Genomic DNA, 13460 nt, shown 5'->3' on the forward strand with positions numbered 1-13460 from the left:
TTTTACCTCAGCTGTGTTTTAAATTATGCCCAGGAATGGTGTCACTATCTCTCTCTCTCATTACCACCTCTGGCCTAACGAAGTTGACTGTAGGCTCAGCTGAAAACTCTTTTCCTAAAAGCAGCTGTTTCCACCACTCCCCCCCTCAGCTATTCACTGGAACAACATGGCCACTTGCTAGGCAGTAAGTCCAGGGAGCTTTATTTAGAAGTGATCTGAAAAAGGAAAAAAGCCCAAACTTGTTCCCTGCTGGCTGCTTTTATTGTGTCTTCCAGGGCTTTGGAGCTGTGCTCCGGCTCCACTCCAGCTCCAGGCAAAAACCTGCTGCTCCACTGCTCTGGGCTCCTCTCCAAAGCCCTGGATTGTCATCCACAGTCTAAAGAATGAATGAAATGACATTTACAAGCAGCTGAAAGTCCAAGGGAAGGGGATTCTGAGTCAAACTATTCTGTCTCCTAACTGTTAAAAGTTGTTGAGTTGATTAGTCTGTATGTGATCACCTGCAAAACAAGAGTTGACTTGATATTGCTCAGGACAGAGGAAGTGTTCAGGCTGCCTTTATACATCACAGCAGAAGAGGGCATACACGCTTAGTTTAAAGTCCTTTGGCATTCACCATGCAGCTTGCCTGTACCTCTGAAAACTCCCTCTCCCCCTGCCCCTCAGGTAGCGAGTGGAGCTGTTTCAAAGACAGCCTTGACTTCCCTTTCCTTAGCAGGCACTGCAAATAAAACTCTAGAAATGCACAAACAGGAATCCCTTTGTTAGTACAGAGAAGAGGCTGAAGGTTCAGCAGCCAGGCGGGAAAGAAGCAAAAATACGTGCTAGATGGGACTTAAGTCCAAGAAGCTGGGGTGAGCACATCTACTGAAACCCATGGAGTTCTCCCCCAGAGAGCCAGTCCCATTTTAAAATGCTCAAGGATGAAGGCATGGGAAGTATCCTTCCTCAAACTGAATGACAGCAGCTTCCCCACCTTCAGACAACTTTGCAGTAATCCTCCTGGGATCAGGACAAAATACAAAGTAAGGTTAACAGAAATACCACGTCACATGTTCCATTTTACTTCTCTGTCCCTCACTCCTACTGGTAGGAGCAGCTGTGGCCTAAAAATACATCCCGGACCTGCTGGCTAAAATCGAAGGATTAAGAGGCTTTGTAGGGCAAGCACTGAGCTGCCTGAATACTGTAGCAGAACTTTAGTCAGCACTATTATAACTACACTGGCAGTAAGTTGGCTGCAGCCTATTCAACCCACAGAAGCAAGCCTCTGCTGCTTACTGCCACAGCTAAACATTAACAGCATGATCGCATATCAGTTTCACCGCACAACACAAAGTGTGGTTTAAAGGTAGCGTCCCTATTTGGCCAGTTGAGTACTTCAATTGTTAGAGCACTGTTTTGAAACTCTAGTAGCACGTACAGGAATCTTGTTCTCCAGGAAAACGAAGGCAGCCTATAGCTGATCGTGAAATAGAATTAAAGGCCTGAGCCCCTCAACTCGTGAACTGCCATTTCCTGAGTGAAATCTCCCCTCAGTGTGAAATTTGTGTAGGGGCTGGAGGAAAGTGAGAGAGTTGTACTATCTTTAAAGCAACGGGGAGTCATCATCTGGTAGCGAGGGCCATAAGTACCTGGATAGGCAGAGCAAATGCTGTTATCCAACACAAGAGACCCATTCCGCAGTGAGGTTTTATTCTTGTCACTAACATTTGGAACATGGTTTAGTGCCTACAGATCAAGTAGTCTTCAGATGGAGGGAATGACAGTGCACAGAGAAATAGATTATTCTTCCCCCCCAACTCAAAATACCAGCTCCGCAGAGAAAACTAAACACCAGTCGATACTCACATTAAAAGGCTGCAGGTTTATTTTCCACCCATAGTGTGCAAAACAGGCATGGTTCTTAATTCATGAGAACAGTCAGAAAACATATTTCTAGTATCTGAAATAGAGCTGGTACCAAAGTAAATCTCTCAGCAGCACTATAAAACCAACTCATTCTTAACAGGAAGACAAACATAAAATCACTTCAGCTCTTGCTAACAGGAAGCCTTCTGATTAAAGCATTGTCCCCATCCTGCCCCTTTCTGGTCTTACGGGTGACCGAGAAGGGGCAGGATATCTAGATAGCAGCAACACATGCATAAAACACTTGAATCTGAAAAGCTGGAGTGGGGACTGTCAACATGATTCATTTTAAAGCAGAGGGGGACGTGGGTATGACAGCAGTAGGTCCAGCACTGTCCTACCTTGCAGCCATGCGACAGTCTTTTGTGTGTCCACAGCTGTAGGACCCATCTCTCTCCCTCAGTCACCACCACCCTTAATCCCACCGTGGAGCCCCCGCTGAAGTGCATAAGGAGGGAGAGTTATAACATAAAAAGACTCCCAATCGGGTACTGAACCCCTAGTATTAGAGCTCACATTAACAGAATGAGCAACACCGGTTAGATTTAGCTTGTCCTGTTGGGAGCTACATTAGTAACACTGAAAGTGCGTCAGGAAAAAGCAGATGGGATTTGATTGGTTATGGCAATATCCTGTGGTGCATAATCAGTTTCAACTGATCCTCCCCTCAGCCCTGTCCCTTCATGCTGCCAACATCCTGGGTTTGCAAATTCATACCAGGTTCCAACACCACCCTCTTATAAATTTAGAGTCTGGCACTTGAAGAGTGAATTTTGTGCTCGTGAAAGGGGCTGGATTGAGAGCCCTGAAGACAAGTCCAGTTTATACACAGCCCAGGTACAGTACAAGTAGCGGCAGTGTAAGGTTCCCCACACTCACCAGTGAGGGTCTGGTCTGGAGGGACTACCTCCAGGAACAAGGGGAAGTTCAGGTTCCAGGCCCATTCAATCCTGGACCGCTTCATGCTACCGTGACGGCAGTTTGGTAGGGACAGGACGGAGACCAAACTCACTTCAACCAGGCCTCACCACTCTATAGATGATACCTGACTTCTCGTGACTACAGCCATGGGCTGGATTGGAAGTGGTGAGACCTGGTGGTGATGGGCTCCAGATCCCATTTCCCATCCCTTTACTCAGGCACCTTGTGTCGAAAAAGTGACTACTTTGTTCACTAAGTGCAAGGATTTCACCTGGTAGCAACTAGGAAGTGAGAAGCTTTGCAATCCACTCAGCTTAGAGAAGTGGATGCAGAGACGCGCAAAAACCCCACAATCAGGAACGCCCAGGCTAGCAATTCATTTATCCGCCTGTTCCTGCAACAAGAGGTCTGGCTGAGATACAGCACTGTAGAGTGCATACCCCATCTCATCTATCTCCTCCTCCAGCAGCTCGCAGAACAAGTTAATCTGACTGTTGAAATAGCAGGGGAGGAAGCCTGTCTCCAGGTAGCCAACCAACGCTTCAAGCACGTGCTGGAACCTCGCCGCCAGGGCTTCCTCTGCCCAGTCCGATTCAGTTTCACTCAGGTGGAGGAGGACATGAGTCAGGTGGCTGCCAGTCAGTTTGCTCAAGAAGGGATGATTTTTACAGACGCCTTTTAGGATTTTGAGGCAGCACCGCCTAGCTCCAGAGTCTGCAGCATCCAGATCTTTAAGCTTGGAGACCTCGGACCTATAAAAGCTTTGTCGCCAGAGGTTTTCCACTAGTCCTTTTGGAGGCTTGGCAAGAAGAACCGTATCCCCAGCTTCTGTCACTGGGCAGAGGGTTATGCTCAGCTGGGTCTCGTAATGCGTAACCTCCAACTTCAGCTCCTCGGAAGCCATCACGGGTCTGATGAGACACTCCAACATGCTGCCTATGGCAGGCCAGTTGACAGAGGCCACCAGCATTTTATGGAGCGCCTCATTGATCACGTTGGAGGAGAGGTACCTGCCCACTATGAACCTGTCCCAAGGGCTGCTCCCGCGAGGAAAGTACTCCAGGTCAGTCCGCCTGATCATCCAGAACTGGGGGTCTTTTACGATGGTGTCCTCCCCTGGGATGAGGCTCCAGAGCGTAGTTTCAAATACCAAGGGCAGCATGAAGCAGACATGGTCAGCAGCAACAACCTGGAGGTCATCGCAGAGGGAACCACTGAGGAACATGCTGCCGAAGGGCAGTTCTGGGCACTTGTTTTGCAGGAAGCTCTGCAGTTCAATGCAGATGTCCTTTGCCAGCTGCTTACCAAGGGCCACGTCCGATTCCGGGATGGTGACGTGGTTTCTGTAGTAAGAGAGGAGTTTCTCCTGGAATGTGAGACAAAGCAGAGTCCTGGATTCTACTTGAGGAGTCTCCAGGGAGGTGGGATGGCCATGAGTCTCGGCGGCTGGGAAGGAAATAAAGAGATACATTAGAGTCCGTGCTTCCAGAGGGGGCACTGCAAGTACAAAAAATAATGATCATCATCAGAGCTGGAGACCAAATCTGTACTCAGAACAGCAGCAGCATGAGCAGTGGCAGTGCCAGCTTCCCCCATGCAAGCTGCATCGGACCCTGACCTGGAAGGATCATCAAGACTTCAGCTTGATATCCAGGGTCATCCAATCCTTGGCCTCTCAGCTGAGATTGCCAGCAAAGTATCAGTGAATGCTTTCACTCAAAGATCACAACTAAGCCCTACAACCGTGCTGGGACAGGGATTACCCTCACAGGTCAGGCTGAAAAGCCGCAGTAGGAAAGACTTCGTGACTTGCCCTGGGTCATCAATTCAGTGCCAAAGCTGGAAATGAGACCCAGGTCTCCTGACCCAATCTGGTCCTTTAGGCCTGGTCTACACTTACCCCCCAAGTCGAAGTAAGGTACGCAAATTCAGCTACGTGAATAACGTAGCTGAATTCGACATACCTTACTTCGAACTTACCGCGGTCCACACGCGGCAGGCAGGCTCCCCCGTCGACTTCGCGGTAGTCCTCTCGCCGAGCTGGAGTACCGCAGTCGACGGGGATCACTTCCTGGTTCGATTTATCGCGTCCACACCAGACGCGATAAATCGAACTCGGAACTTCGATCCGCAGCCGTCGAACTACCGGGTAAGTGTAGACTAGCCCTTAGAGACTCAGGGTACATCTGCCTGCCATAAGAGACATGCAGCTGGCTTGGGCCAGGCTGACTCAGGCTACGTGCAGCATAGACGCTTGGGCTCGACCTGCAGCCTGGGCTCTGGGACCCCAGGAGGGGGGGGGGGGGGGACGGTCTCTGAGCCCGAACCTCTACTCTGCAATTTGATAGCCCTGTGAGCCTGGGTCAGCTGGCCCGTAGGTCTTTTATCACAGCACAGATGTCTCCTCACCGTCACAATGAGGGTTCTCTACCCTGGTGGCTTTGATTGAGGCACACCCCCACACCCCATTATAAACTGGACTAAAACCACCACACAAGCTCTTGGGGGCAGTCACTGACTGTTTTGTGTTTGTACAGCACCCAGACAAGGGGCTGTGATGGGGCTCCTCCAGGCTACACTACTACGAGTAATTGATGGAAGCCAATGCCGACGCGGAAGCAGTGACTTGCAATCACTGCCAGACGGGCTGGCTTTGAACAGGCACCTAGATGAGAAGAGCTCCACGTTCCAGGACCACGGTCTGCTTGATGCAGCAGAGTATCTTAATCTCTACCCTGACTACCTGGCTGATGTTCCAAGCAGTCTAGACCAGCCTCCCACAATCCAGCCAGCTTTCCCATTTCTGGATTAAAATACGCCCTACCTGGTCTAGATGGCAAGGAGACTCAGGAGTGAGTGTAACCATCTCTGCCCGCTAAAGTGATGTGGAACCAGCTGTGAACTGTGTCATCAGCTACCCACTAGCCAGCCAGCTGTGTGGAACATAGTGGGCCAAATTAACACTGGTGTAACACCCCGATGCCAAGCAAGGAGCCCACGGAGACAAGCTGTGGCTAGCTGGAAAGGGCAGGCAAGGACTGGTCCCACAACAGGAGACAGGATGAGTTCCCCAGGAGCCAGAGGATGGAGGACTTCTCATATGGTCGTGCAGCATAGTGTTACGTAGGGAACAACGATCAGTACGAAACAAGAGGTTGCCTGATGGCAGCAACACACAGCGAACACCTGGGACAGGTGTTTTAACCCTGTCTAGAACTTGGACACTAGGAGTAAGAAGACGCAGCATAGATCCTGACCTTGGGCAGGAAGGGTCGCAGATGGGGACAGCAGAGACTCGCTGAGGTCTGCCCGGCTTTGCTTCTTTGGAGGCTTCGGCACTGCCTTGATCAGGCTCAGATCTTGCCAGCTCTCCTCGATGGACTTCTGCTCTGCCTTAGTGTCGTCCTCGTCAGGCGAGCTGGTGGCTCGGTCTATCAGCTGTGGGAGCAAATGGAAGAACAAAGGTTCACAACTGCATCACTGCTCTTACCAGCTATAATCTCCGACTGACTCACCCCAGCTCTGCTGCCAAAGCATCCATCCACCCACCCAGAAGTGGATTGCTCTACAACAGTTGTATTTAGTTTTCATGTAAGTTTTTACTGCTCACGAAAGACGCTCAGCTGCCAGCACTACAGAACAAAGAGTACGGACGGCAAGCAGCACTGCAGTCCCGGCACACTGCCCCACGTCGGATGTGGAGGGAGCACGTCTAGACGTGCAGAGGGTAACATGAGGACATGTACCATAGATTAATTGGTTCTGCAGACTGATGGGCTTGTTTCAGAGCTGCATCCACAGATCAGCTTTTCTTCCCCCTTGTGACTGTTACAAGGGATTTGCCCTGTCTTAGTCTAACTATAAGAAATTAGAATTTCCACGCCAGACGAACAGAGACTCTGGACAAATCACAGAGCGTTTCTGTCAAGGGTGAACATGTAGATACAGCACCGTCTTTCCTCTCCCTTTGATTCCTTGCTCCTTATCCTCAATCAGGAGGGATTAAAAAAAGGGATTTAAAAAAAAATTTTTCCCCCTCATTTTAAATGAAAACGAGGATGATTTTTTAAAAATAAATCGATTTAAAATTGGCAACCTATGTTAAGGCCTAAGCTTCTTGTAAGCATTTAAATTAAATACCATAAATAATATTAAGCAGTACACATTTGCTGCCAAGTTTTAAAAAATGTCAGTTCACTGCATTGATGGAAGTCTCTGGCCCAGAACCTAGAGTCGGAGTTTAATGAAGTGCTTAAGTGCTTTTGACAGCAGTAGCCTCTTGTACAGACTCAGAGAAAATATTTTCTTTATTTCAGTTTATTCAACTAGTTCAGTTCAATGATTAGTTCATTCAAAGATAAAACACCAATTGGAGCTAAAAAACCAGGAGAGCTTCAATCTATGGGTGAAAACTAGCTGTGAGAGGACCTAAAATCTTGAAGGATGCAGTGGCCAGAAATAATCAGTTCAAGTCACTAACTATAGTTAATACTTCTTTTGTTTAATACATCAGTTAATTTTAAACGCAAAATATGTATCCAGCACATTTAAGGTAGTTTTAGTTAATAAAAAATGTAAATGCTGGTTTTGTGCATTTTAATTGAATTTGAATGTCAATCCAAATGGGATTTGAATTTGATCCAAATAACAAGATGAATGCATCATTCACCACTTTCTAACATAAAAAAATGTAAGTTATACCATATAATTGCATAAATAAATGTTTAGACACAATGTATCCTCCTGGTTAGCAAAAAAGAACCACCAAATATACCTAAACTGTAACAGCTATATTTAATTTCAAATCAGCGTAAGAACATACAGTTACCAGTCAATGAAAATCAACCTTTCTTTAGGGAAATAACTAGATAGTACAAATGCAAAACAATTAAAATCAGTCATTTAAATCTCTTTGATTGAAAACAATTCACCTTGTTCTAAATGAGAAAATCTTGCACTTTTTTTTGGGGGGGGGGGGTTGAGGAAACCAAAAGGTTCTTTTCCTTTTAACAGAAAGCCAAATCGCCATCATAGGCAGAGTTCAGGGATATTTCAGTGTCCCAGGCTGGGAAGAATGATGGAGACAAGTCGCTTTCTCTCCCTTTCCCCCTATAGTAATGCTCCTCCCTCAAAAAATACACTCAACAGGTTTTGTGATCTTTGATCACATGGGTATCACATGCAGGGCTTCTACTGGCCCAGATCACAGACTCTACTTAGAGGAGGCCAAGGACTGTTTGGAAAGAGACGCGTATGGAAGGTCTGCTGCATTGGTGTGGCTAGGGTGGTTTTGGGAAGGATGCATTGCAAGGTCTTATTCCTGTACAATCTGGAAGTAGCGCTCTTTTGTTAATAAGGGACAGCTACTTCAGTTCCTGAAGTCCCAATGCACAAGTCACAGCTTGACAGTGAAAAGGACATTAGTCACTAGTCATGTTCCAGAGGGAACCCAGGCTTACCCGTTTCACCACCAGAGTTGCGATGGCCAGCACAGCAGCACCCCCCAACCCAAGCACCAGCCTGGCATTGGCCAACAGGAAGTCAACAGCGCCACCCAGCCCGTTGTCGTCCTGCCTCTTCCCCCTTTTATGAACCAGGTCAGCCATGTTCAACCTGCAGAAGAGAAAGAAATACGCAAGGTGAGGAGCCCGGGCTGGGGTCCAAAGCGGCTTTGTGGAACCATTTGAGGATACTGAAAATCAGGGAAATTTTTCACACAAGAGGATCTACTAATTTGTGGAACAGCCTCCCCAGGGAAGGGATGAATTAGGGTCGGAAGAGACCTCGGGACGTCATCTAGTCCAACCCCCTGCTCAAATCAGGACCAACCCCAACTAAATCATCCCAGCCAGGGCTGTGTCAAACCGGGCCTTAAAAACCTCTAAGGAAGGAGATTCCACCACCTCCCTAGGGAACCCATTCCAGTGCTTCACCACCCTCCTAGTGAAAAAGTTTTTCCTAATAACCAACCTAAACCTCCCCCACTGCAACTTGAGACCTTTACTCCTTGTTCTGTCATCTGCCACCACTGAGAACAGCCGAGCTCCATCCTCTTTGGAACCCCCCCGCCCCATCCTTTCAGGTAGTTGAAGGCGGCTATTAAATCCCCCCCTCGCTCTTCTCTTCTGCAGACTAAATAAGCCCAGTTCCCTCAGCCTCTCATAAGTCACATGCCCCAGCCCCCTAATCATTTTCATTGCCCTCTGCTGGACTCTCCAATTTGTCCACATCCTTTCTGTAGCGGGGGAGAGGGGGCAAAACTGGACACAATACTCCAGATGTGGCCTCACCAGTGCCAAATAGAGGGGAATAATCACTTCCCTTGATCTGCTGGCAATGCTCCTACTAATGCAACCCAATATGCCGTTAGCCTTCTTGGCAACAAGGGCACACTGTTGACTCCTATCCAGCTTCTCGTCCACTGTAATCCCCAGTGCAGCCAAATCTAGACTAGACAAAGCAGGGAACAGACCCAATAGATCTCTTTGGTCTTTGATAGCTTCTTCATACTCACCTTCCTGGGTCTACATAATCGCACCTCCATCTCCCCTCTACATTCCTCTTGCCACCTGTCCTCGTCAACACCTTCTTACCACTGTCAGCTCCATGCCCTCCCCCCGCCAAACCTGGAATTGCCTCCAAGTTGCTAGAACAGCCCCAATAACCAGCACTTGGTGATCAGAGGAGAAGTTCTCCATTTAACACGTTTCTGCTACAGTGAGAACATTGAGTCCTCTATAGGTTACTGAACCCAGTCCTGGAAACGTGACAGGGACGGGAGAGAGATCATTAAACAAAGATGGATGCTAACGGATGTCCTCCCCTGTTTCTCTTACACTGAGAAAGGGAGTTATTTGGTGCAACAGGATTTTCAGACTCTTGTAATGGAAAATTAACTGAGACCGAGATGGGCTCAAATTCAGTTTCTAGACAAGATCTTTGCTCTGAGATGGTAGTTAGAGCAGGGGGTTGGGACAGGAGTCCAGACCACTAGTGACTCATTGCAGTACCACGATCACAGGACCTCTGTGACTCGGTTTACCCAGAGGTATGTTGTAAAGTGCTTTTAGCGCTCCAGCTGAAGGGAAGTAGGCAATTACAGAGTATCATTATAAAGCAGTGGCCAAAGCCTAGACAGGACTCCCTTAAAGATACAGTGCAGGGGGATTGTCTAAGATTGCTCAAGCAGCTCAAAGTCCATTCAAGATAAAGGCACCTCACGCTGCCCTTTACATGGAGATTCTGCTTCCTTCAGCCAGTGAACAAAACAAGGGCGTGAGCTCCTCAGGCAGCACTAGCCATCAAGCAGCTGCCTTGTCCTATTTCCACCAGGCCCTATAGCCATGCTCTTAGTTTCACATTGCAATCCTCCCCTTGCCAAGCTGCAGGACCACATGGGGCATTATTCTCACCCCACAGAGGAGACCACCGCACACATCCCTTCACAGGCCAAGCACGACTTCTTTCCTACTGCTGCTTTGCAGCAGAAATGGGCCGCAACCGAATGATTAGATCCTGCAACGCTGGGAGTGTACAAGTCTGCCTAGACCTCCCCTCCCCTCAAGTTTGAAACCCACACAGCATCTGTGTCCATTCCTCACAGGGCAGGCACAGCTCATGAGTAATGATCCCAATATGGCTCAGTTTCACTATGGGAACAGGAGATGCAAATCAACAGTTTATCGGGGGCTAGGATCTCAGGCTATTAAGAGCTCAAAATCTAGTTCCGAGCAACAGTTCCTGTTTCAGAACACAAGCACCACAGGGCAGCCTGCCCATCGCTTGGCGTTCTGGTGCCAAGCCACTCACTTTCGTACGCACCACCCGCATGAGCAGGCAGTCACCGAACGCCAAGCGGGGCTGTGCTGGGAGCTGGTCTGTAAGTTCAAGCTCTCAGGTTTTTCCAATGAGTAATGGAATGGTTTTAAAGGGCCCCAACAGGGCAAACTCTAGATCAAGGAATCAACAAGGCTATGAACGTGTAGCAGGCTCACCGAGGTAACTGGGTTAAAGAGTAGAACTGAGTCTATTAGTCCCTCGAACATACGGCATTTATGGAAGCGGGCAGCACGTCCCTGAATATGCTGGAACTTGTTTTCTACAGACAAGAAACAACAACGTTGTCCTGTGCATAAGGCACAGAATGTCTCCCTCTCTGTCTGGAGATGATCTATCACAAGCTACACATGTCTGCACTGAAGCGTTAACATGCAATTAACTAGCACTCTCCATGCAAAACAAATTTAATATTAAGCCCCAGCACCACTCCAGCAGGCAAGTACCCCCCCTTCCGCTCCCCCAATCTGTCTGCCTGCAGATAAAACAGGCACAGCTGTGGCTCAAATGTACACAACCATTTAAGTTGCAGAGCTAGCTACACCAGCCACCCTTCCTGCTCTAACCACCAGACTACACTTCCGCTGGGAACAGCGCAACCCACAGCAAACCCAGGTGGGTGGCTGCCCACAGCGGGACTGACAAGTGCAGAAGATTTAAGACACCAAAGCAGGAGTCTCCAGGCGGGGCACGCCACCTCTGCTAGCTCGCAGCCCCAGAGCAACTTGAGCATGGCCGCTGTCACTCTGCTTGGCTGCCATTTTCTGCCATCCCCCCAGCCAGAACAGCTCCCCATTCACACCCTGGGGTGCAGAGAACTACACAGGGGAGGGGTGAAAGGATCACACCGCATTCCCCGGCCCCACTACACAGCAGGAGGCAGAGTCACCCCCACAACACCCACCCTGTAAGGCCCGATTCGGTTTGGCCCCTCAGCTGTGGGCTCCTGTCCCCGCAGGGTGGGGGGGAGAGCGGGCAACGTGGCAAGAAGCCAAAGTTGCCCCAGTCGGAAATGCTCACCCAGGGGGATCGGCCCAGCCTAAGAGCCAACGGGGATCAACGCCAGGTCCCAGGCGGGACCGGATGCATGCTACAGAAACACAGCCCGGGCGGACGGGAAGCAGGAAAGCGCCCCCCTCTCCCCTGCGGTAACCGGACGCACCCGGTCCCCTCCATCGGCCCGACCTACGCAGCTGCAGAGCAGGGACTCTGCTCCCGCCCCCACGTACCCCCCTTGCTGTGTAAACCAACGGGTAGCGCGCACACAGCGGTCTAGATCACGCCCCCCCCCCGGTCGTGCCCCCTTCTAGATCACGCCCCCCCCCGCGCGTCTCCTCCCCAAGTCCAGATCACGGGGCCCCCGCTCTAGATCCACACACCCCCCCCCCACAGACCTCCTTGAGCCCGGCCCCCGGGCGAGGCGCGACCGCGCTCACCTTGCGCAGCGAGCCCCGCTAGGTCAGGGCATGTTGAGGCGGATCCCGGCAGGGCCCGGGCCCCGGGGGCTGGAACACGCCTCGGCCGGCCCCGCGGTTCTGGCAGCGGCCGGTTCTTCTGCAGCCGCCCCGCAGCGAACGTTGGCGACCGTGAGATTCTGTCAGGCCGCGGCGGCCAATGAGAGCGCCCGCCCGTTGTCTCAGCGTTCCGAAATGGAACGACCGGTTGGGTTGCCAATCGCACCCCGTCCCTGCTCCCGGCTCGTCACACGTGGGCGGAACCTGGCAGCTCTTCGCCTTAAAGATACAGCGGGGCCAGGGCAGGGGTTGGGGACATGGGGCCGGGGGGGCTCAGTTCTAGCACAAGCAGATGGTCATGGTCCTACATACCGAGCTGCAGAGACTCTGGGGGGAAGTGCTGAAAACCCGCCCCGAGAGAGCCCCCCCCCGCCACACACTAGCATCCCTCAATCCTAAATTAGGGTTGCCACCTATGCAGGTTTTCCCAGGATCATCCCTTTTTTGAGGTCGCTGTCCAGGGAGTGGGAGATCTGTAAGGGTGTTCAGTACACACTACCACCTGTGCAGCTTTATGGGCTCAGAGGGGGCAACCGTAGCTTGCCCCAGTCACAGCCCAGGAGGAGCCCACTGTGCTGGGCGTGGTACAAACAGAACCAAAAGAGGGTCTCTGCCCCCACAGGATCTGAGTATGAGACAAGATGCAGCAAGTGAATACAGACAGAAGGGGTGGAGGGAGCACAATGAGACAATTAGCATTGTTTTATGAATTAATATTTGTTAGTTATGATTAATAACCTGTCTCCTTTTGCCCACAAAGACAGCCAGCGTGTGGTGCAGACAATGAAATACATTGAAATCAATTAAAACAATGGGGAGTCTGTTGGCACCTTAAAGACGAACAGATTTATTTGGTCATAAGCTTTCATGGGTAAAAAACCCACTTCATGAGCAGAGCCTAAGGGAGACCTTAAAGGCTGAGGCCCTACCTGCTCCATGTTGATGTTGAAGAGAGGCCTAGACTGGACTAGGACTCTGCAGACTTAGGTTCTAGTCCCAGCTGGGTGACTTTGGGACAGCACCTTGCCTCAGTTCCCCCTTCTGTGAAATGGGGCTAATGATGCTGACCTTGTTTGTAAAGCACTTTGAGATCTGCTTGGTATTATTTTGCTAGCAGTAGATGTTCGTCCCAGCGTCCTTCACAAATACATCCCCTCTCTTTCACCGATTGCTGCCCTTCACCCCAGAAATGGCTGCATTTCAGTAGTTTGGGGGGCGCTGTGGATCTTTCACGAGGACGGGAGCTATAATAAAAATGAACAAAGCACCTCTAATGAC

The 13460-nt window shown here is 50.1% G+C and overlaps 1 protein-coding gene across 2 annotated transcripts; it reads right to left on the minus strand.

The window, feature by feature from the left end:
* Window positions 1–1849: 1849 nt before the first annotated feature.
* Window positions 1850–12173, minus strand: MIEF2 (mitochondrial elongation factor 2). Of its 2 annotated transcripts, none has more exons than XM_065411580.1 (4): window positions 12105–12173; window positions 8292–8445; window positions 6090–6270; window positions 1850–4278 (listed from the first exon to the last, which is right to left on the minus strand). In XM_065411580.1, exons 2-4 carry the CDS (start codon window positions 8436–8438, stop codon window positions 3209–3211), a joined length of 1398 nt encoding a protein of 465 aa, XP_065267652.1. In that variant the 5' UTR covers window positions 8439–8445; window positions 12105–12173; the 3' UTR covers window positions 1850–3208. The 2 variants fall into 2 exon arrangements, with proteins under 2 accessions (XP_065267652.1, XP_065267651.1); XM_065411579.1 differs by lacking the exon at window positions 12105–12173 and adding an exon at window positions 11689–11798.
* Window positions 12174–13460: the final 1287 nt, after the last annotated feature.

The sequence above is a fragment of the Emys orbicularis genome, chromosome 10 (genome assembly GCF_028017835.1).
Source record: "Emys orbicularis isolate rEmyOrb1 chromosome 10, rEmyOrb1.hap1, whole genome shotgun sequence".
NCBI lineage: Eukaryota > Metazoa > Chordata > Testudines > Emydidae > Emys > Emys orbicularis.